The 24,564-nt window shown below is 38.4% G+C and overlaps 1 protein-coding gene across 1 annotated transcript in view; it reads right to left on the bottom strand.

Annotated features, from left to right (window-relative positions):
* PRKCA (protein kinase C alpha) overlaps window positions 1-24,564 on the bottom strand; it is a 317,605-nt gene that overhangs the window by 24,046 nt on the left and 268,995 nt on the right. Inside the window, exons 9-14 of the mRNA XM_048817528.2 lie at window positions 20,364-20,507; window positions 18,841-19,014; window positions 13,212-13,303; window positions 10,676-10,738; window positions 9,129-9,267; window positions 897-977 (exon numbers count right to left, since the gene is read on the bottom strand). Coding sequence (XP_048673485.2) covers window positions 897-977; window positions 9,129-9,267; window positions 10,676-10,738; window positions 13,212-13,303; window positions 18,841-19,014; window positions 20,364-20,507 — 693 coding nt within the window. The remainder of the gene's footprint in view (window positions 1-896; window positions 978-9,128; window positions 9,268-10,675; window positions 10,739-13,211; window positions 13,304-18,840; window positions 19,015-20,363; window positions 20,508-24,564) is intronic.

The raw sequence follows: 24,564 nt of genomic DNA, 5'->3' as shown, positions 1-24,564 counted from the left end.
AGACTTAAGACTCAATAAATACACAAGCATATCAGACTTCCGCAAGAATAAGAAAACAAGAAGCTGGGATCTCCCAACATTATCCGATGCAGCTGGATTCTACATTTCCAAATTCTCCAATTTATTTCTGATTATTAGTCATTTTGGTGGGTTTTTACATGCAAACCCAAAACTGTAGATAAACCCGAAACTCATCTATAGAACATCAGATGTAACAGTACTGTTAAATATCTTAAGTTTCTCTCACATCTTTTTTCTGTCATAAAATACAAAAATGTTGAGGCAACAGAACAATCTGCAAGTAATTGGAGATGGCCACAGACCAGACGCACAGTGATCTTTGGAAGAATTTGAAAGGAAAAAGAAGACAGGAGCAGCACACAGTGTTCAGCTGTTACAAGATAAGTCAAGAAATCTACTGGGACTTGGCATGCGAAGGAACAAGAGAGGCTGGCTACACACTGTACATATGATAAATTCTATGGTTGTTGCAGCTCACTCTCTCAGGAGAATCACTTACATAAATCTTCCCCACATCGAGAGAACACCAGAGCTCTTTAGAGCTGGTTTGTTACCTTCAACTACACTTTGCAGTACAGAACTTGCTTTTTCAGTTGTGTAATTTGGTGACCAGAATCACACTACACGTGCAGGGAAAGGGCTCTGTAATTAACTGTGGTTTGAGCAGCAAGCCCTCTGCTTTGCCCCCAGGCACACAATACAAAAACACTGTGATGATTCTGAGCCTTACCGTCCATGAAGAGTACCTAAAAACTCTGCTATTATGTTTCCAGGGGCTCTCTCACAGTTGCATAATACTTCTTCCGTTTATTATGCACTGCCTTGTAAAGTTCCTCTCATTAGATTTTGAAGAACAGCTGCAATATAATTCCTACCTGGCCAGCTAGCATCTCATATAACAGCACGCCGTAGGCCCACCAATCTACTGATTTTCCGTAGGGCTGATAAGCAATAATCTGTGAAATAATGAAAATAAAAATACCTGTGTTCAATAAGGTCAGCGGTGAAACAAATAAATGACTTATGGAGATAAATACATGCCACTGAAATGCATAGAGAACCCAATCCTGTCATCCTTATTGAGGTCAAAATCCCACTCGGATTTATGCACTTTACAGCACAGAATCCAGATCCTCGTGTTAGAATTGTAGGGCCAGATTTACAAAGGTATGTAGGCACATAAAAATGCCAATTGGCACCTAGAAGGATTTACCAAAGCAGCTAAAGCAGGTTAGATGCCTAACTCCCATTAAAGCGCCTTTGAAAATCTGACTAGGTGCCTTTTGCTTCTTTAAACATCTAGATACCTTTGTAAATCTGGCCCTTCAAAGATTCAGGATGTGCTTTTGAAAATAACGAAGCAGGTAGAGTAATGGTACACAAGAAACCAGAATGATTTCATCAAGCCATTCATGTTAAATAATCAAATAATCATTTTCACTTCATTCGGAGGGTATCAACAATTCAGAGTTTAATTTCATTACTCTGTAATATTTACATTTTGACCCACTCTAAAAAGAGGCAAAAATCCCAAAAATGTGATCAAGACCCCTGAAAATCTCAGCTTTGTTTCACCGTGCTACACAAGTCTCGGGCTCTTCATCTGAAATCAGGAAACCAGTTATGCCAACAGGAAAGAGGTTTCTGCCATTCAGACTAATGACAATTTCCAAGTATTTTTCACCCAGGGTTCAATTCAGACTTTAGACATAAGTGCATATTGAGTGCTGACATTACGAAAGTCTGGTGGATGTACAAACTCAACACACACTCCTTCAAAGGGCAGTGCTAATTTATTTTAAAGGTGCATTGCAGCATACAGTCGGTTACAGTCTCAGATCTAAATGCCATTTCAGTTTAACATCATTTGTTTGTATCTTAACTATTAATGATTTCTAGTAATTCTGAAGAGATTACCCATTCCATTTTTCTCCAGTAAAGGGAATGTTCTGAAACATTCTTGGATATTTCTCCTCTAATACAGGTCTCTCCTATTTAGTTTGGGGGCAAGTCTAGTTGACCCTGAAACCATAATTTGTCTATTTCAGAGGAATAATCAGACAATGAGATACTGTCCTTTCACTATTAAATATTCCTTAATTTAGTCTCCTTTTCCTGCTACCACGTGTTTTTCATTCTCTGTGAAACAAATTGCTGAGACTAGTGCAGATTACACACCCTAGGTTCTCAGCAGTCTCGTAAAGGAATTAAACCAGCAATCAGTAAGGAAAACACTTAATTATCAGTTCAACAAAACAGCGCTACTCAGCCACTACCCAAAGACTTCAGAACCTATCTGCAAATAATTGTCTTCACTAGGGTAATAACAGGACATGATCTGGAAGTTAGCAATCTGTCTCTTAGCAAAGAAACTCAAAATAAGTCACTCTGAAATACATTACTCATGAGTTAGCAGCTGAAATGAGTAGCTAAGGACATCTAAATTACAGTGTTTGTATCTTAACTTTACTGTAGAAAACTAATTTTTAGAGTATTTTTTCTTTTTTATTCAGTGGTAACTGCTATTAATATGAACCTCTAATTAAACTAACAATCTAGAAAAAAATGGAGAAGAATTTTAAAGAGCTCCTTTTAAATTGTGGGGGAACATGTAAATCATTGTATTTAAGTTTGGAAAACGTCTACTGGTCAGAGCAGGGGATTGGGAATCGAGACTCCTGGATTCTATTCCCTGACTTTGCATAATTTACCAGATGTCATTTGTGTTTTCTGTACCTACCTCCTTCTCTATAGCTAGGCATAATGAATTTACTGCTGGTACAATGCTTTGAGATTCTTAGATGAAAGGGGCTACAAAAATGCAGATTTAATTTTACAATTCTTTTGCAATTATCACATATACTGGGCCTTATAACATACACTTGGGGCCACCTACTTCCTGCTATAGCGGTTGATAGACTTGATTACTCTCAATGTATTTTCCACTCACCAGTAAGTTCTCAGGGGGTCTATTCAAAATCAGTGTTGCTACTTCAAAGAACAAACACTTTCAAAATTTCAACCAGAAGAAAGGACTGGCCTTTATACATAAAACATGTTAAAAAATACCTCACTGTACTGGAAAAATTCCAACCCTATCAGAGAGTGTTTTCAGCCACGGAGTAATGGCTGTATTTTTAAAAGGTCGTTAAAATGCAAGGACAGAATATTTTTTACAATTAGTATGTTTCCTTGCAAGGAGCCTAATTAGAGATATTTTGTAAACTGAAATTAGAGAAAATTAGAGACAAAATATTAAATCCATGTAACAGAGGGGGCAAAATCCTTCTAAAATGTCTATCCAATGGGTTCTCTACCTGGGGGTACCAAATAGGTCTGCGGAAGTAACAATCTTCCCTTTCTCCATGGCCAGATGGCCTGGGGTGGGAAAGAACAGAACATTTTTGCTATTTTAACATGGGGTTTTGGTATGGAAAAGGTCAAGAAACACTTGTCTGCTGATGCTGACTATTCATTTACCCTGTAAATTTGTGTCTAAGACACTGAAGAAACTATGCAGTATCTCCTCCCTCCAGGAATGCTGAAAGAGTTAATAAGATGCAGGTAGGATCAAAGGGTGGGATTTATAAAGGCACCTAAGGAAGACAAATTCCATTGAAAGGGACTTAGTTGCTCTTTGAAAATCCCACTCAACGTGCTTATTAAACTCTTTCATTGAACCTTGGAATGTGGTGTCCCAACTGGTTTCATCCTGAGAAATATGGTTTCACGTTTAATATTAGAACTCAATTCTTGAACATGTGGAATTTTCTAGCATATACCACAGCTCAAAGCCACCAGGAATTATTGGCACAGTGAAAATAAAAGGGTGATGTTTTCCCCTCAAATTGGGGAAATAAACCTAGGTGATGCCATGACAACGCAGAGCAGGTGGAATGATGCATTTGTTGCACCTTTTGGACCCCTCAAAAGATTTTAAAACAACAACAACAAAACCCTAATTAAGTATGTCCCATGTGAATTACTAACTAAATTCTAATATGGGTTTATAGATATGGTAAAATTGAAATGCAAAAGAGTAACCTGCCATGTTAATTTATTAACCTGTCCATCACTCACAGTGAAACTGGCAGCTTGGTTCACACATAAATTGGAGCTATTCAAAGCACTAATTGGGAATGTAATGGGAAAAAATCTGGACTTGAAAGAAGGGCAATAATTTGGTGGGGGCAGGGAAGGAGTGCAGTTATTTTGGTTCAGGTTGTGCAAAATATGTAGGGAAGTTTCTCAGTTTTTTGGCTTTCCAGTCATATAAAAGTCAAACTGTCAATACTCACTTCAAGAGAAAAATATATATATTTTTAAAACAGCAAAAGCTACTAAATGTGGCAGGTGTCAATTCCTCCCTGAGTAACGAGGCAGCCCTGGCAGAAAGTGGTAATTCTTAATAAAGGATAAAACAGAAATTTGGCAAGCTCTGACCTCATGTTCAGAGATGGAGACTAATCTGTTGAATCCAACAGTAAACAAATCTTGCCAATCTGTTTCCTCACCAAGATGTGGCTCATGGAGTTTGGAGAGAGAGAAGAGAAGCAGATTCAAAACACTTTCTCAATGGGGGAGGGAGGGATGGGAGAGCGGTAGGTTCCTACCCATTGTTTCCCCATCACCCTTTATTGTAACTCTGATAATTAATAACACTAACGTATTTGCAAATCTAATAGGATTTTATAAAAAGCTGAGAGCATAGACAGAACTCATCATTATTATTTGGGTGTGGTGGTGCCCTAAAGAACCCAATTAGTAATTGTACCCCATTGTCCTGGACACTGTGCACACACACAATAAAAGGACAGGTCCTTACCCTTGAGAGAGAAAAGTCCTAAAGGAAAGCATAATTCCTCTAAAGGGCTGAAGCTCTTCATCACTGGATGTAATCTGGTCAGTGTGAATGGACTGCTGTAAACTGCAAATGGCACAGGGTAGTACTGAAATGCTGCTATTTTGTGCATGGGCTAGTTTCCTGCTTCACTGTAGAATCAAGAACACTTAAAATTAATTAGTTCACTATTTCAAGTAATTCCCTCCTTCACTAAATTCTTGTCATTAAAATGGTTTGTGTACTGTGAGTCCATTGTCACATTCAGTCTCAGAACTGGCTGCTTTTCAGTGGTAGGTGAAAAGATCCCTACACAGCGTGTGAATTCTGGGATCCTTTTGGGTACAAAGTGAAATATAAATACAAATGATCCAATAAAATGACTACTACTGCTATAATAATAAATTCAGCTTTTAAAAGGAATATGTATCCCTGCCACAAGCAACAGTCAAAGTCCACTTTTCCAGCATTCAAAATAGTTATCAACCTGCTATACTCCTGGCAGGAACATGTTGTTGTTGTTTTTTTAACATTTAAAAAAAAACATTGTTTTGGGGTTCTCTCAGAATCAACCTTTCAGTCACTGCAAGGATTCTAACTCTTGGGATTTTGTTTTGTGCCCAAGAGAGAAGTTTGTGGTACAAGCTATTAGAATCCCTTTTTTATTAATACTGGTTTTGACATGCATCTCCCTCAGTCTCTGGTGACCAGCCAAGGAGATACTGCACCATTAATCAATTTCAAGGTTATTAGAAATACAGCCATAAATATTTATATTTCAGCTCAGCCCAATAATGAAAATTCCATACAGGATAATCAGTTTACTCCTGCCCGACAGAATTGGTTGCACCAAGCATACAATTATTTTAACCTTTGCACAGTTCTCAAATCTTGAACTTGTATGTGTAAAAATACCCCCTTTGTCCAATGTGCACTATGCATGAGCTAAAAATATTATGCAAAATTTCCTAAGACAAATAAAGGAAACCCATTATTTTACAGTACTGCATTCATTGTCGACCTGGGAATCACCTCCCACAAAAAGAGTGGGGTCATGAATAGGTATCAGGGGATCATGAGTACCATGCCCTTTCCATATTGCTAAATGAGGGAGGGGGTGGAGGGAGGAGAGAGTGAGAAGAGTGGTGATGGTGATTTGCATCTCATCCTTCTAGAAACTTTTCACAGAAGCCACTCCCAAGATGGTTGGATGATTGGTCCCCTCCTCTGCTGAAACCACTATTTCCCTCTTTGGCTGACTGGAAATGGGAAAATTTAAAATCAAAAACCTCCGATGAGAATTCATCTTCATATTTATAATTTTGCTTTGAATTCAATTAGGTTCTATTGCTGAATATATAAAGACACTTTGGATGTATCTAATACATTTAAGTTATAATCTACTGTAAAATCTAGCCCACTGGGAGGCCTTAGAACAAACATGCTGAAATTCCTTTGCCAGCAAAAGGGAATGAGATAGTATGTGCCTTGGTATTCTTATGCATTATTTATATTTCCCTAGTGCCAAGGTAGCTTACCACTGGTCTAAACTATAGCCGGGATCAACGCTCTGAGATCGATCCACCGGTGGTTGATTTAGAGGGTCTAGTAAAGACCTGCCAAATCAACTGCAGATCGCTCTCTAGTCAACTGCAGTACTCTACCCTCTTCCGTCAACTTACCGCGGCATAGACCCCCGCGGTAACTTGACCTAAGGTACGTTGACTCCAGTTACTTTATTCACGTAGCTGGAGTTGCATAGCATAGGCCGACTTACCACGGTAGCGTAGACATAGTCTTAGTTATAGACAAGGACCCCATTGTTCAAGGCGCTCTACAAATATAGAAAAAGACAGTCCCAGCCCCCAAAGACCTTACAGTTTAACTCATTATGCATCTTCAAATCCCTCCATAAAACTCTTCTCTGCTGTGATGCCTATAAAAAACTTGACCCGGTTAGGCCGCTGGTGCACCAACACCACGGCCTTGCTTTGAGGCTCATTGCATAGTTTTAGATAACAATTCTTCCTCTAGTGTTGTGTCCTCAGAAATGAAGGAAAACCAGTTGGCTGAAAGACACACGCATGCTCTGAAATCGAATATAAACAAATACTATTTTCCTCCAGTTACAGAATGTTGTGGTAAAAGGATAATTTTTTCATATGAATTAAAGTGAAAATGCACCATTTCAACTATACCATTCAACAGACCATGTTTTCTCTGGCTATAGCTGGCACAAGACTATCACCCATAGATATGGCACTATCTTCTTTGTGTACTTTGCTATATTGGCTTCATTTGCATTTTGATGGGAAAAGGTGAAATGCTGACCTGGGTTATTCTGATCTCCTGCTGCAAGTAACAGCAATTCATGAAAACACAAGGTTTGTTAACATTTCACACAGGTACAGACTATTAACTATGAGAAGAAAAAAACATGTCTTGCTTCCAATTTCAGTAAAGTGACAAAATTCACATTATACATTAATGAATATTTTTCCCCACATATAAATCGTCTGTGCTTTAACAAATATTAAATTATAGCTGGAAATGCTCCAATCAGAGACGCATTTTAACTAGTGTTGAGTAAAATAGGCTGCCTTTTGGATCAGGAAGAAATTCCTTTACATGAAAAAATGCCTTTACACAGAACCATAGATCTAATTACGGAGATGTGGATTGTGGCTCCAGAGTTATGGTTGTGTTGAGATTTGCAGGCAAAACGGGATTTAAATCAGTGCTCTTGAATTTAGGGTCCATGCTCAATACACATAAACAGCAGATCCTAATACTTAGATCTTCCAATCACTTAATGACTACAGTCCCTTATTTCTCATTTGGTCTTATACCTAAGTTAACTATTGAATGTACAACTCTCTCTCTCTCTCTCTCCCATCTGATATCACATCTTCATTTTGCACAGGCTGGAATTAAGGCTGGGGTTTCAGTACTTGGTTGTGAGTATGTCGAGTAGCTGCATGCTCAAGGTGAGAAGGTAATGTTTTTGTGCCAAGCAGGCTGAGTATATGTGGGTATTAGAATGTTTAATTGATAAGACTTATAAATTGTAGTTCTGGATGTTCATATTGCCAGAAATTTCCTTGATGTTTTAAAAGAAAAGGAGTACTTGTGGCACCTTAGAGACTAACAAATTTATTTGAGCATAAGCTTTCGTGAGCTACAGCTCACCTCATCGGATGCATAAAGTGGAAAGTACAGTGAGGAGATGGTATATAAAATAAAATACTTTATGTATCCGATGAAGTGAGCTGTAGCTCACGAAAGCTTACGCTCAAATACATTTGTTAGTCTCTAAGGTGTCACAAGTACTCCTTTTCTTTTTGCGAATACAGACTAACACGGCTGCTACTCTGAAACTTGATTTTTTAGTAATTGTGTTGATGCACTTGAGCTACCCTGCCTGTAATAACTTAACTAAGATTTTTGGGTGGATATGGGTAAAGTAAACTTTTCTCATTATAAACCCTGACTATAAACATCTGACTACAATTTGCATTGAATAAGTCAGACAGATGTTGTTTTTGGGTAACTGACAATAGTAATGGGAAATTTGGGGGAAAACTTTAGATTTGTTACGTCAACTGCATCCGAGTTCTGAATTGGCGGTTTAATAGGAGGAGCTTTCTCAAATCCAAAGGTGGTTGCCCAATTTTGTATCAGGTGATAAGACAGACATTATCCAGAATACAGTGCAGAAGCTTTGCAGGAAAATTGGTGAACCACTGCAGGAATTCATTAATCTCTTGTTGAAAATCAAGAGACTCGTGAGTTCCTGAAAATAGTGCAAATGCTTGTTAATATATTTTATAGCAACTGTGAGAACCCATGGTGAGATGCGTTAATGAAGCTACATTTGCTCCCAATAACAACCTCATTAACATCTGTCAGCATTGTAGGACTTTAAAATTAAATGCACAAGTCTTTTTATATGCATGCATGCTACAACATTAATGAAACTGGACTGACAGTTCAAGCTGGTATGATGGCTTGCTTAGCAGTTTGTTATTATGAGCACAAATTTGAATTTCAATCTGATAAACACACCATGCTTCAAGTTTCTCATGAGATAGATATTCCCTAAATAAAATCTTATTAAGGGTCTTTTTTATTCATTCACAAAAGTATCACATCTCCCCGCAGAAGCCAGGACAGTCCTAGGCATAAAACAGCCGTTTTGTAGCTGTCATATATTCACTGGGTGAAATGTTCACAAAGTCGTATGCTACTTCCAATGTTAAATGTTTACCTCTGGTGCAATGTAGTCTGGAGTGCCGCAGAATGTCCTAGTTGTTACGCCATCTGCCATATGTTCTTTGCACATCCCAAAATCTGCAATCTTTATGTGTCCTTCTGAATCCAACATCACATTATCTAATTTCAGATCTCTATGAAGAATCACCGTAATTTAATATTAATAGTTATGCCAACTAGGGCACCAAAAACGTCATCTTACATCAGTTGCATTACTGAATACTATGTGTTTTTTATATATATACACACACACACAGTGGACAGAGGGGAATCTTTCAGATGATGCCTTAAAAACAGGGAGTTTTTTCTGTGTCTTCTGTTGGATATTAAAGATCCCATGGCATCTTTCATAAATGTAGGGGTTTGTTCAAGAGTTCATCAGCCATATCATCCCCCTTGAGTATGCTGCTCCACAGAAGTGGCTGCATTTCATCATGTAGTATACAGTTTGTGAAGCACTTTGGGTGGAAGATGATACTTCAGCAATGAAACAATACAGCCAAGCAGTATGTCTCGGGGAAGAAGAGGAGGAGAGGCCAAGGGGGGCTTGACAGGAATAGTGTAAAAATGGATAGTAAGATGAAGTTTTTTCACAAGGCCAAAAAGTCTCATTACAGATTAACAAGACATAAATGCTGTGGTGTCAAAGGAATGTTATGTGACCACAAATGGGAGGAGAGGTGTGCATGGGATACTCTCTATTAAGGAGTTGGCTACACTATGAAAAAGTTTGAGGATCACTACTCTAAGTCAAGCTTCTAAACTAGTAATGAACAAGTAATCACTTAATTAAAGGTCAGCATTCAACAAAATGAAAACTGAATTGTTCCTCAAATTAAAATCAGAAGGTAGAATTGCTCATTAGGCCAATGTTTTTTGCTTTGCTGTCTGACCAATATTGTCTGATGCCCTTGAGTCAAAGCTTTCAGTCTCTACTATTCACAGGATCCCATTATGCATTGAAGTACTATGCCCTTCTTGATTCTGCTGTCTTTTACATTTGTCTTTGCATATTAAAATCTTCATTCATAAAATATATGGCAGGCTAACAATGCTAAATTCCTAATTGGCAGTGTTCTTATGTTCAACATTTTATTTCTGCAGAAATGTGTGGGTACTGAATTATTAGAGGGTCACACAAGGTACACCTAGAGCATTCTAACTCAACTACACTAATGTGGTAGACAATATATAACAAATACAGGCATGCGCACACACACACACTCACTCTCTCTCGCACACACACCCCTTTACATAAACACACGCTTTAGGACACATGAATGTATGCAATGCAATAAGATATAACAAATGTTTCGAACTCAAGCGTTTTCAATTGAATGCTGCAGAGTGCAGATGTCAACATAGCTAAGATATGCAGTCACCCTTAGTTAAAGGAACATCACCGACAAAACAATGAAGTTTAGTTATTAACAGCAAATTGACTACTTTTTATAAAAACATCTTTTAAAAGACTGTAAATAGCCAAACACATTAGTCTCTCCAGGATTTTAATAGGAATTACTTGTGTCAGTTAGTACTCACCTATAAACAATTCCTCTTTTATGGAGAAAGAATAGCCCAATTGAAATCTCAGCTGCATAAAACCTGTAAGAACATAATTTCAGTTTTCTTATCTTCCGCGTATAATTTTCCTCTGCAGAAATGTATTTGAAACTCACCACACCAAAGAATTAAAGCAAAGGAGTAGGAGAAGCTATTGCATTCTTGTATATATAAAGCAGTAAAGATAATATCCTGCATCAACTTGATTTTCAAAGTAATTCATCAAGTGTTTGATAATATTTTGACAAGACAGGGTAAAACAATTGGGCATTTCTTCCTAAATTAAGAAGAACAGTGCACTTATTACATGGCAGTTATGTGGTAAGTAATCTGACTGGATAGGTCATTCCTCTCAATGCCTGATCATATCAGATTATTTATGACTCATAATGCTGATTTATTTACACTGAGATTCACACATCATTAAAATAATTGATAAAAATATTATTCCTTTATACAAATGTTAATGGATGAATTACCTCAAGCTAATTGAACTAACTGCCTGCCCTATGCAATATCATTGCCAAAAGTAGTTTAAGTATATACAATAATGATGAGCTTTTGAAGTCAGAGTTACGGATGATACTAAACTGGGAGGAGTGGTAGATACGCTGGAGGGGAGGGATAGGTTACAGAAGGACCTAGACAAATTGGAGGATTGGGCCAAAAGAAATCTGATGAGGTTCAATAAGGATAAGTGCAGGGTCCTGCACTTAGGATGGAAGAATCCAATGCACCGCTACAGACTAGGGACCGAATGGCTAGGCAGCAGTTCTGCGGAAAAGGACCTAGGGGTGACAGTGGACGAGAAGCTGGATATGAGTCAGCAGTGTGCCCTTGTTGCCAAGAAGGCCAATGGCATTTTGGGATGTATAAGTAGGGGCATAGCGAGCAGATCGAGGGACGTGATCGTTCCCCTCTATTCGACATTGGTGAGGCCTCATCTGGAGTACTGTGTCCAGTTTTGGGCCCCACACTACAAGAAGGATGTGGATAAATTGGAGAGAGTCCAGCGAAGGGCAACAAAAATGATTAGGGGTCTAGAACACATGACTTATGAGGAGAGGCTGAGGGAGCTGGGATTGTTTAGCCTGCAGAAGAGAAGAATGAGGGGGGATTTGATAGCTGCTTTCAACTACCTGAAAGGGGGTTCCAAAGAGGATGGCTCTAGACTGTTCTCAATGGTAGCAGATGACAGAACGAGGAGTAATGGACTCAAGTTGCAGTGGGGGAGGTTTAGATTGGATATTAGGAAAAACTTTTTCACTAAGAAGGTGGTGAAACACTGGAATGCGTTACCTAGGGAGGTGGTAGAATCTCCTTCCTTAGAGGTTTTTAAGGTCAGGCTTGACAAAACCCTGGCTGGGATGATTTAACTGGGAATTGGTCCTGCTTCGAGCAGGGGGTTGGACTAGATGACCTTCAGGGGTCCCTTCCAACCCTAATATTCTATGATCCTACTGCAGAGATGTGCCAATTACATGCAAGAAGGCCAGTAAAAAACAAGATTGATTATTACATTTAATAAAAAGGAGCAGGCAACACAGCTCTTAAAATGCTGGTTCAGAATTGTTTTTAGTCTCTTTGACGGGGCAGGCCATCAGATGGTGTACAATGTCATAGCTCCACAGACGTCAGGAGCTATGGCAATATATACCGGCTGGAAATCAGTGGCGCTATGTACATTTACACCAGCTGAGGATCTGACCCGTGAGATGACTCTGGTTTTTATTTAGTACTTAGTCAGGTCATGCTTACATTTTTGTCTTTTATGTGTCAAATATTTAAAATTAAGGTTTTTTTTAATGACTCTTCCTTGATGATTTTAATCATACTGAGCAAGTTCCAACTTAACAGCTATTTTTCTTCATTTTTAAAAACAGAACAGGTCACACTTTACATTAAGGTTTAATGGATAAACTGTTTATAAAATGCTAATAAATGATTAATAGACATTAAAAGCATTTTACAAACTTGAGTAGCACACTTTAAAGAAAAGTACATCAGAAGGTGTTACAGATGCTTAGCAACCCTATTGATCTGTTGGACATCATAACTATATATAACAATTTGATTAACTATTTATTAAAACACCTATTAATGTATTAACTCTTAAAACTATCTATAAATTGAACCTTAATATAAAGTGTGACCACGGTATCTATCACTGGATATGCATTAAATTAAGCTTAATTACATAGTAAATGCTGAATCTGTTTCTTGTCTCTCACAGTGTTGTTCATTTAGTGTGAATTGTTAATAGCCATATTGTACTCTGGTTTACTTGTTGAAAAACTTGTCGCCATTGATTTTAAATTTTTTCCCCCCAAGGTGAAGCTATCTCCTACAATATATGCTGTGTGTTTAGACCAGCAGGCCCACAAAGTTTCTATTAGACTGGATAAAAATATGACAGCCCCAATTTCTATATAATACTGTACATACTGGACACATCTGATCCCTCTGCTGCAGTGTAAAATTAGTAATGACTTTATTTAAATCAACGAACACTCACACTGCCTGTGGCTCCTTAAATTTTCCTACTTGCTGAATGTGATACATGAGGTCACCACCATTCACATACTCCATAACAAAGTACAGACGATCCTAGAACATAGTATTAAAAAGGGTAAACACATTAGGCATAAGGTACTATGTACTGGCATATGTACTGCCCAGTAGAACATATTATTAAAAAGGTAAACTCATTAGGCATGAACAGTGATGTATTCTCCAGTAGGGGTCACTACTATAAAGATTATAATACAAAACAATAAGAATGAGTCTATATATTCTGCACATTATGGCAAAAACAATTTTATAGATCAGGAAACAGAAATAAAATGACTTATAGATGTTGCAAGGGTCAGTGCTAGGCTGGAACTCCATTCAGCCTTTCCCATTTTAGTGATGCAAGTTTATTTCTTATTACTTGTATTACAGTAGTGCCCACAATGTTACAAGTACTGTTCATACAGGCAGGCAGACATAGCTAAGCCCAAAAGCTCATGTTTTTTAAGACAACAAAAAACTCTACAGATGGTTAGAAATTCTTGCCTTGTGAAAATGGGCATTTCCAAACCTATGTTGTAACATTTTCCCTAGGAAGACAAGGAAGATGAAAGCGCACCTGATTTTAAAAGAAGGTGACAAGAAAACTATTAATATGATTTCAGAAAATTGGGTTCATGAGTCTTGATACTGAATTGGCCAACTCCAAATCATTTTTGTCCCACACTCCCTACTTCAGCAAAAGGCAGATTTAAGGCATTTTGGAGGGAGAATTTTCTCGCAGTGTTAAAATGGCTTTGTCCAAAAAATGTACAAACCTGGGTGTCTGAAATTAGACATCTAGAGTAATGTTTTCAAAACACCTAAGTGACTTAAGAACACAATAAAGGCCATACTAGGTCAGACCAAAGGTCCATCCAGCCCAATATCCTGTCTACCAACAGTGGCCAATGCCAGGTGCCCCAGATGAAGTGAACCTAACAGGTAATGATCAAGTGATCTCTCTCCTGCCATCTATCTCCACCCTCTGACGAACAGAGGATAGGGACACCATTCCTTACCCATCTTGGCTAATAGCCATTAATGGACTTAACCTCCATGAATTTATCCAGTTCTCTTTTAAACTCTTTTAAACTCTGTTATAGTCCTAGCCATCACAACCTCCTCAGGCAAGGAGTTCCACAGGTTGACTGCGCGCTGAGTGAAGAACTTCCTTTTATTTGTTTTAAACCTGCTGCCCATTAATTTCATTTGGTGGCCCCTCGTTCTTATATTATGGGAACAAGTAAATAACTTTTCCTTATTCCCTTTCTCCACACCACTCATGATTTTATATACCTCTATCATATCCCCCCTTAGCCTCCTCTTTTCCAAGCTGAAAAGTCCTAGCCTCTTTAATCTCCCCTCATATGGGACCTGTTCCAAACCCCTGATCATTTTAGTTGCCCTTTTCTGAACCTTTTCTAATGCCAGTATATCTTTTTTGAGATGAGGGGACCACATCTGTACACAGTATTCAAGATGTGGGCGTACCATAGATTTATATAAGGGCAATCAGATATTCTCCATCTTATTCTCTATCCCTTTTTTAATGATTCCTAACATCCCATTTGCTTTTTTGACTGCCGCTGCATACTACATGGACGTCTTCAGAGAACTATCCACGATGACTCCAACATCTTTCTCCTGATTAGCTGTAGCTAAATTAGCCCCCATCATATTGGAAAAAATAACCCCAACTATACATACAATGTGCACTACTTTACATTTATCCACATTAAATTTCATTTGCCATTTTATTGCCCAATCACTTAGTTTTGTGAGATCTTTTTGAAGTTCTTTACAGTCTGCTTTCTTCTTAATTAGCTTGAGCAGTTGAGTATCATCTGCAAACTTTGCCACCTCACTGTTTACCCCTTTCTCCAGATCATTTATGAATAAGTTGAATAGGATTGGTCCTAGGTCTGACCCTTGGGGAACACCACTAGTTACCCCTCTCCATTCTGAAAATTTACCATTTATTCCTACCCTTTGTTCCCTGTTTTTTAACCAGTTCTCAATCTTCGAAAGGATCTTCCCTCTTGGGGATGATGTCCCCAAGATGTTCCCCCATGACAACTTATTTTACATAAGAGCCTTTGGTGAGGGGGACCTTGTCAAAGGCTTTCTGGAAATCTAAGTACACTACGTCCACTGGAACCCCCTTGTCCACATGTTTGTTGATCCCCTCAAAGAACTCTAATAGATTAGTAAAACATGATCTCCCTTTACAGAAACCATGTTGACTTTTGCGCAATAATTTATGTTTTTCTATGTGTCTGACAATTTTATTCTTTACTATTGTTTCAACTAATTTGCCCGGTACTGACATTAGACTTACCAGTCTGTAAGTGCCAGGATCACCTGTAGAGCCTTTCTTAAATACTGGTGTTACATTAGCTATCTTCCAGTCATTGGGTACAGTAGCAGATTTAAAGGACAGGTTACAAACCATAGTTAATAGTTCTGCAATTTCACATTTGAGTTCTTTCAGAACTCTTGGGTGAATGCCATCTGGTCCCGGTGACTTGTTACTGTTAAGTTTCTCAATTAATTCCAAAACCTCCTCTAGTTGCACGTCAATCTGTGACAATTCCTCAGATTTGTCACCGACAAAAGACGGCTCAGGTTTGGGAATCTCCCTAACATCCTCAGCCGTGAAGACTGAAGCAAAGAATTCATTTAGTTTTTCTGTGATGACTTTATCATCTTTAAGTGCTCCTTTTGTATCTCCATCGTCCAGGGGCCCCACTGGTTGTGTAGCAGGCTTCCTGTTTCTGATGTACTTAAAAAACATTTTGTTATTACCTTTTGAGTTTTTGGCTAGCTGTTCTTCAAACTCCTTTTTGGCTTTTCTTATTACATTTTTACATTTAATTTGGCAGTGTTTATGCTCCTTTCTATTTACCTCACTAGGATTTGACATCCATTTTTAAAAAGATGCCTTTTTATCTCTTACTGCTTCTTTTACACGGTTGTTAAGTCACAGTGGCTCTTTTTTAGTTCTTTTCTACTGTGTTTTTTAATTTGGGGTATACATTTAAGTTGAGCCTCTATTATGGTGTCTTTGAAAAGTGTCCATGCAGCTTGCAGGGATTTCACTCTAGTCACTGTACCTTTTAATTTCTGTTTAACTAACCTCCTCATTTTTGCATAGTTCCCCTTTCTGAAATTAAATGCCACAGTGTTGGGCTGCTGAGGTGTTCTTCTCACCACAGGAATGTTAAATGTTATTATATTATGGTCACTATTTCCACGTGGTCCTGTTATAGTTATCTCTTGGACCAGATCCTGCGCTCCACTCAGGACTAGATCGACAATTGCCTCTCCCCTGTGGGTTCCTGTACCAGCTGCTCCAAGAAGCAGTCATTTAAAGTATGGAGAAATTTTGTCTCTGCATTCGTCCTGAGATGACACATACAATATGTCAATATGGGGATAATTGAAATCCCCCAATATTATTGTGTTTTTTATTTTGAGATCCTCTCTAATCTCCCTTAGCATTTCATTGTCACTATCACTGTCCTGGTCAGGTGGTCGATAATAGATCCCTACGGTTATATTCTTATTAGAACATGTAATTACTATCCATAGAGATTCTATGGAACATGTGGATTCATTTAAGATTTTTATTTCATTTGATTCTACATTTTCTTTCATATATAGTGCCACTCCCCTCCCCCCCGCATGACCTGTTCTGTCCTTCCGATATATTTTGTACCCCAGTGATTGTCCTCACTCCGCCAGGTTTCTATGATGCTTATTATATCAATATCCTCCTTTAACACGAGGCACTCTAGTTCACCCATCTTATTATTTAGACTTCTGGCATTTGTGTACAAGCGCTTGTCACTGTTTATTTGTCTGTCCTTTTCTGATGTGTCAGATTCTTTACGTGAATGTTCCTCGTCTGATCTGGCCCATACTTTATCCTCTTCCATCCTCTCCTCCTGACTAAAACCTAGAGAATCTCTATCAATAGACTTTCCTCTAAGAGAAATCTCTGTCCAATCCACGTGCGCCTCTGCAGCAATCGCTTTTCCCCCATCTCTTAGTTTAAAAACTGCACTGCAACCTTTTTAATGTTAAGTGCCAGCAGTCTGGATCCACTTTGGTTTAGGTGGAGCCCATCCTTCCTGTATTGGCTCCCCCTATCCCAAAAGTTTCCCCAGTTCCTAATAAATCTAAATACCTCCTCTCTACACCATTGTCTCATCCACGCATTGAGACTCTGAAGTTCTGCCTGCCTACCTGGCCCTGCATGTGGAACTGAAAGCATTTCTTAGAATGCCACCATACAGGTCCTGGATTTCAGTCTCTTTCCTAGCAGCCTAAATTTGGCCTCCAGGATGTCTCTCCTACCCTTCCCTATGTCACTGGTACCTCCATGTACCATGACCACCGGCTCCTCCCCAGCACTACTCATAAGTCTATCTAGATGCCTCGAGAGATCCGCAACCTTCGCACCAGGCAGGCAAGTCACCATACGGTTTTCCCAATCATCACAAACCCAGCTATCTTTGTTTCTAATGATCGAATCTCCCATTACTAACACCTGCCTTTTCCAAATGACCAGAGTTCCCTCCCCCAGAGAGGTAACCTCAGTGTGAGAGGAAACCCCAACATCATCTGGAAGGAGGGTCCCAACTATGGGAAGGTTTCCCTCTGTTCCCGTTGACTGCTCTCCTTCTCTGGGCTTTTCATCCTTCTTAACAGCGCAGGGGCAGATTAGAGTGTTCAGTTCAGATTGGTAGCTGAATGTGTCACCACTGGATGGTGAAAAGATGATGCAAAATGAGACCTCATTCTTGCAAAGACTTATGCTTGTATGTAAAATTATACACTCATTGTACACATGCTTAAATCTTTGCAGTTTTGGGGTTTGACTTTATCTAAGTAGACAAATGTCCATGCCACAAAAAAGAGCACTACATTTAGAATTAAATGGCTACCACTACCATTCCTTGTGAACTATGGGACCATCTTCTGACATGTACTATCATCTTCTGGTCCTTATATCACCAACACAAACTCCATAGGTGAACCTTTTCGTATATTACATGCTATGGTTGGTATCATAGACTTAGGGGAAGTAAAAAGCACTCACCTATTCTTTGCTCACCAACTACCATCCTGGCTTCAGCCTCCTTATCTTAGGGGTACCAGGGAACCAAATTAACTATGTCAATAATATTAATTAATAAATAATTATCTCATTAGATTACTGGGGCATTAAGACCCCAATCAAGCAGAGTACTTAAGCACATGCTCAACTTGAATAATATGAAAAGTCCCACTGAGATAACCGAGTTCTTATATACAGAAAGAGAAAAGCTCTGTATAACCAGTTGCTGTAGAATACTTCTAAAGATCTATTTATTATGATTATAAAGATCTATTTATTTTTTTTATGGATTTTCCCGATTTCACAAGGTATCTATTTCTTTACATTTTTCTGTGTAAAGCACCCATGAGATCTGCAAGTTGAAGATCATGAATGTTACTGAGATAATAAAATATATCCGAGTGTTATCTTAGCAGAAGATTAAACTGTGAAAGAAGTGGAGGAGCAAGAAAGAACAGACATCACGTACAACTGTTTGGAAGCAAGAATGCAGCTGGGTTAGGAAAGGTGGCTTATCCTGGAGCGCTAGTACTCGTTTTTCAACCATGGTACATTCCACATCATCATCCTGAATCACCACATCTTTTTTCAATATTTTGACTGCGTACAGCTCCTCTGTCCCCTTCCTGTCTGCCAGCATCACCTGCACAAAGAGAAATGAGAGGCTGAAAATCTCCCTCGCTGGCAGAGAATGGAGGTGACTCACAAGCCCCGAGAAAGGTGTAAATGGCACACCAGCTTCCCATTTTACCAGCACTTACTGACTTGTCCAGAAGCTCTAAAAATATCATGATTACTCACAGATTACAACGAGCTGTGCTATCACTTCAAAAATAGTGTTTACACCGACACCTGGGCCGGCACCCCCCAGGTAATCCTGGGCTCCTCTCCTGTGGCCAACAAAACGACAGACCCCACTTGAATGCCTCCATAAAATGCACTTTTGTTATAAAAACCGCTTGTTAAAACAGCCGGCAACACAGCAGCACCTTTAGTGGGTTAACACTTTTCACTGTATTTCTCATTCCTGACGTTTCCAAAATATTCATTCCTACTGCACGATGACAGCTTTCACAAATGGCATTGTGACCGACGTAACAGCTCTATCTTCATCACCACCACCAAAGATGAGCCTGAATCTCCTTGAACTTTGGGGAAGGTCAGATCTGGATTCTTGAGCCCAGCTCTGTATCGAAAATCTGGAATTACCTAACATTTAAAGTTTAGGAACTCAATTTTTTTTATCATGCAACTTAAAGCCTATATGAGTGCCTAGGGGCATAAACTAAGCATCTCCAGACTTAAGTGGCATGTCCACACTTAAGTGACAGATATAGAATTTGAATGTCTATTATATCACCCAGGCTTGAAAATTAGCCCAACAATGTGGAACATCAAGACAGCTGACCGTCCAACTCTGGACATTTCATATACTGGAAAACAAATACTACCCCCATCCCACGTTTTTGCAGTTAATTATCAGTACAAAAAGTAATCTTTTTCATACATATAAAAATCTTCTCCTGTACTGGTAGGTCTTCATTGCAGGTTATTAGATGTAAAAATAATCAAGATAACGGTACTTGTATAGTACGTAGAGACAAGGTTTAAAAACTGAAACCCTAAAATCTGCAGCAAATGCATACAATGGCATTTTCCAGCTCTTTGTTTAATAGATTCATAGATTTTAATGCTGGAAAGGTTCAATTAATCTATATTTCTGCACAGCACAGGCCACAGATTTTTATTCAGTAATTCCTGCATCTAGCCCTACAACTTATGGTTGAAACAGAGACAAGCATCTCTTTTAGAAAAAGACAGCCAGTCTTAATTTAAAGATTCCAAATAATGGAGAATTTACCACATCTCAAGGTAATTGGTTCCAATGGTTACTTACTCTCACTTGGAAAAAAATCTGCATTTTATAAACAGTTCATAGAAGGACAATTTTCAGTTCATTTCTATTATTAAAAATAAGGCAGATGGAACTACCTTTCCAAAGCTCCCCTTCCCAAGCACCATGAGAAAGTTGAAATCTGTCAGCTTCACACTGTCCAGGTTGTTGGATGGTATACTGGAAATCCTGTCTTCTATTGGAGTAATGACTTTGTTACCAGCTGGCCCAAGTCTGGCTTTCTAAAGAGGTAAAGAATATTGAAGTGAGAAGTGTAACCTGTTTACCCAGTAAAATGAAAGATTAGAAGAATTATGTTCAGTTGTAGATGATTAATTTGAAGCTACATTCTCAGGAGAAAGGCTGCATAACAAAAGTTGCACAGACACAAATTCAAAGACTCATTCCAACAACACTTTTGTCATTATTAAGTGAAACAAAGTGGAAAACTGTGTAAGTATATAACCAGATAAAAGCAGATACACTTATCTGGTTAACAGAGAAAAAACAAGCAAAAAACAAGCAAAAAAAAATCACTATTTTCATGCCATAATCAGGCTAATCTGTGATTTTTGTTTTTAAATATAAAAGGTGCTCTTTATAAATGTCAGACTGTAATGCTACTAGTGTACTGTAGGATAGAAGAGAAACTGTTTATATACATTTTCTTAAAATGTCATACACAAGTTCACACTTCATAGCAGGCTAATCTGTTATTTTTGTTTTTAAATGTAAAAGGTGCTCTTTATAAATGTCATACTGTAACATTACTAGTGTACTTTAGGATATAAGAGAAACTGTTTATATACATTCTCTTTTAAAATGTCATACGCAAGTTCACTCTTCATAGCAAGAGTTAGTCTGTGACATGCATTATGAAAAATAACCTACATTTTGAATAACCAACATATTATGACAATCAGTGTTGATAAGCATGGCCACTTTTGAACTGGCATTACAATTAACTTTGATTTTCAATCAAGTGTTGATTGGGGGTCGAGGGGGGCAGGAAAGGGGAAATGCTACATTAAAAAAAAGTTTATCTCGGCGAGATAGTTCTTGTTTTGCAGAAGGTTGCAACAGTCTGAGTGAGTAAATCAAATGAGATACTGTAAATCACATATGTAAGCTGCATTTCAAACCTCACAAAGTTAGGAAAAAAATAAAGTCTCACCAAATGGTAATGCAGAGCTATAACAACTCAATGACCCCCTTTGCTTAAAACTTACCTACACACCAGTAGTGAAGCCAAGAGGGTTTAAAATTGGCATTATACACAGATTTTAGTGTTCTCTCTAAACTATATGAAGACCCATTATGCTGGACTGTCTAAATAATCCTAACTGCTCATGCTCTGCTTTGTCTCTCCAAGCACTTAAACACAGTAGTTACTCCTAATGCCATATCTGGAACGTACAGTAATTATGTATTACTATCATCATTTCACAGATAAGGCAACCAACACATGGAGAAGTTAAGTCACTTGTCCAAAATCAACCAGTAAGTCAGTGCTAAAGCCTGGGTGAGAACTCACCCTGTGTGCTCCCTCTAGAAATTTGAAGATACACTTCCCCCCTCTATTTTAGGCATTTCACTTAACAGAAATCAAATACTCCCTCACCCCTTGATAGCGAGTGTTCCCTTTCATACACATGAAAACACATATACTCTGCTGGTATATACACATGATGTTTTCTGCTTATGTTAATAATGAAGTTTAACATTAACATGGCATTTCCAGTTTCTTCCTTTATTATAATTAACTATTTGTATGGCAGTAGGACCCAGAGACACCAAGGAGGATTAGGGCTCCATTGTGTTAGGTACCATAAACACACATAGTAAGAGACAATCCCTGCCCCATAGACCTTGCAGTCAAGTCCCTGTTCCTCAATGCATTGCTCATGGGTAGACCTCTGTGCTGGCACAAATTCCCCTGGACTTCAATAGGGTTTTGTGTGTTCACAGTCTACCTCTGAACAATACCTGGCATGACTGAGATGTTAACAAACAGGTTGTAAACTAAAATCTTATGTTTATACAAGGTAACAGATGTTTAATCAGATCACTTTCTCCATCACTATAGACTCTCTGGATATTCTGATGCACGTCCCAGAAAGGGGCCTAAATAACAAAATATTTTTATGTATAAGGAGCAGGTTAAGTGTCCATATTTACAAAAGCGAGGTGACTTCTAGCCAAACACAGAGTGAGCAGCATCAGAGGCTTCCAAGTTGCTTTGTTTTTCAAACAATATTCCAATGAAATGCTTCAGCTTCTCTCCTTGCACATCTGGGTTCTTTAAACCCACTCTCATCCCTGAGGCTGCGAATACAATATTTGGCACTCCTATCATTCTGAGTTACTGCAAAGATTTGATCCGTAATATTTGTTTTTGGGACAAAAACCTAAGACTCATTATATTATATATTAATGAATATATATATATATTAATAGAAGCTTTATTAACAAATGCTCTAGCTTGCCTTCCAAGATAACTGTAAAAGGTTAATTGATAAGCTTCTGTGCCCTCCGCTGGCTACACAGCAGAATTGCAGAAAACAATGTAGTTTCTCCTTAGTAGTATCTATGGGGCATATTTAATTGTCAAGATCAAACAGAAAGAACAGGAGTACTTGTGGCACCTTAGAGACTAACAAATTTATTAGCGCATAAGCTTTCGTGGGCTACAGCCCGCTTCATCGGATGCATAGAATGCATTTTTTTTTTGTGTGGATACAGACTAACACGGCTGCTACTCTGAAACCTGAAGATCAAACAGGCAACTGTTTCAAGAAACAGCATTAAAGATGGAAAAGACTTGTTTGGTGACCCTGACAGAGTAGACTGGTTCTTGTATTAGTAGTAGTAATAGATATGCTAAAAATCTAAAATCATCAGCAGGTGGAGGAAGTTCACTTTCCAACTCCTTAAATGAGCTAAGTAACTGTTTTCTGGGGTTGAGGACATTTTTCTTCTAAAAAACAGAAAATGATAATCTATCAGCAAATAGATATCTTTCTAGCTGTGAAGGTAATCATCTGAACATAAATAGAAACAGTTATTCAGGTTATTGAATACAGAGCATTAGGCAATGTACAATTTATCATAGTTTAAAGATGCACATGCATATTGTACCTGTAATATTTTTTAAATAAGTCATAGATGTTTAATGTAACTGTCTATTTTGGCCACAGATGGCACAATGATCTTATAAATAAAATCAGTATGTACTGTACCATTTTAGATTATTTGAACTGAAAAAACTACAAATATTCTGGGATATGGGTTGTAGAAGAATGTATATGGGGTTAACAGGTGAAAAACGCTTGGTAACCTCAACGTGGTGGCTTTAAGTTTGGGGAGAATGCCTTTGTAAATGCTCTTCAGGCTTCATAGTGGGAAACACAGTTTGTTGTAAAATTTGCCTTTTACTACAGCAAGAAAATGAAGGGGAAATCCAGATTTTCCACTTTTCACTAACCCGCAAAACCTGGGCTTTCTGTAAGGTTTGCAACAGCATTGTCTTGTACAAGGCTGCAAGTATCATCTGTTTTGTGTGACCTACCCAGGCACCAGAAAGGGTATTGAATACTGTTTAACATTTGGTCACACCTGAAGCCCAAAACAGTGTCCTGATCTGAGAGGTATTATCCACAGCATGCTACAGCACATGCATGGAAAACTCAGGGGGCAAAAGGAACAACACTAGGTACAGACACTTGGTAAAGGACAAGCACAAGGTAAAGGACTCCTGGACAAAAGCAGAGTGGATTGTTCCCAGCCTGGATCATTCAATGAAAGGGCATAAATCAAAATGGCCTAAATAACCTAATGACCAGTACCCATTAAAAGATCTGCAGTGCCCTTCCACCTGGGCCAACATCACAAGTCTGTGCATATGGGCCAATTTTAAAAAATTTCCACAGAGGAAAATCGGTGCATTTGAATCTTTTTTGTTGCCTTTTGGTTAAAAGTGTATCACCAGGGTACAATGCAAACTTCATGGCTAGTGAACCGCTTTTTGAAGAAATGACGCAGTCGCTGACTTAAACCAAGCATTTCAAGAACGACCTATTTGTAGTGCAGCCCAACGTGAAATGTCAAGGTTCTGTTGCAGTGTATTCCAATCACTTATTTGCATACAGAAAACTGTCTTCTTTCTTAGCTGTATTCACAGGACCTGCCAGTGATACCAGAACAAAATAAGGTTGTTTCCATGGGAACAAAATCATAAAAGCTCTATGAAGAGCCTCCGGTCTATAACAGTAAAAGCAAAATTTTGATGGAAAATTGCAC

This window comes from Caretta caretta, chromosome 14 (assembly GCF_965140235.1).
Source record: "Caretta caretta isolate rCarCar2 chromosome 14, rCarCar1.hap1, whole genome shotgun sequence".
In the NCBI taxonomy this organism is placed as follows: domain Eukaryota; kingdom Metazoa; phylum Chordata; order Testudines; family Cheloniidae; genus Caretta; species Caretta caretta.
The sequence above is the reverse complement of the archived record's forward strand: the minus strand, read 5'-3'. Positions and strand labels throughout refer to the sequence as shown.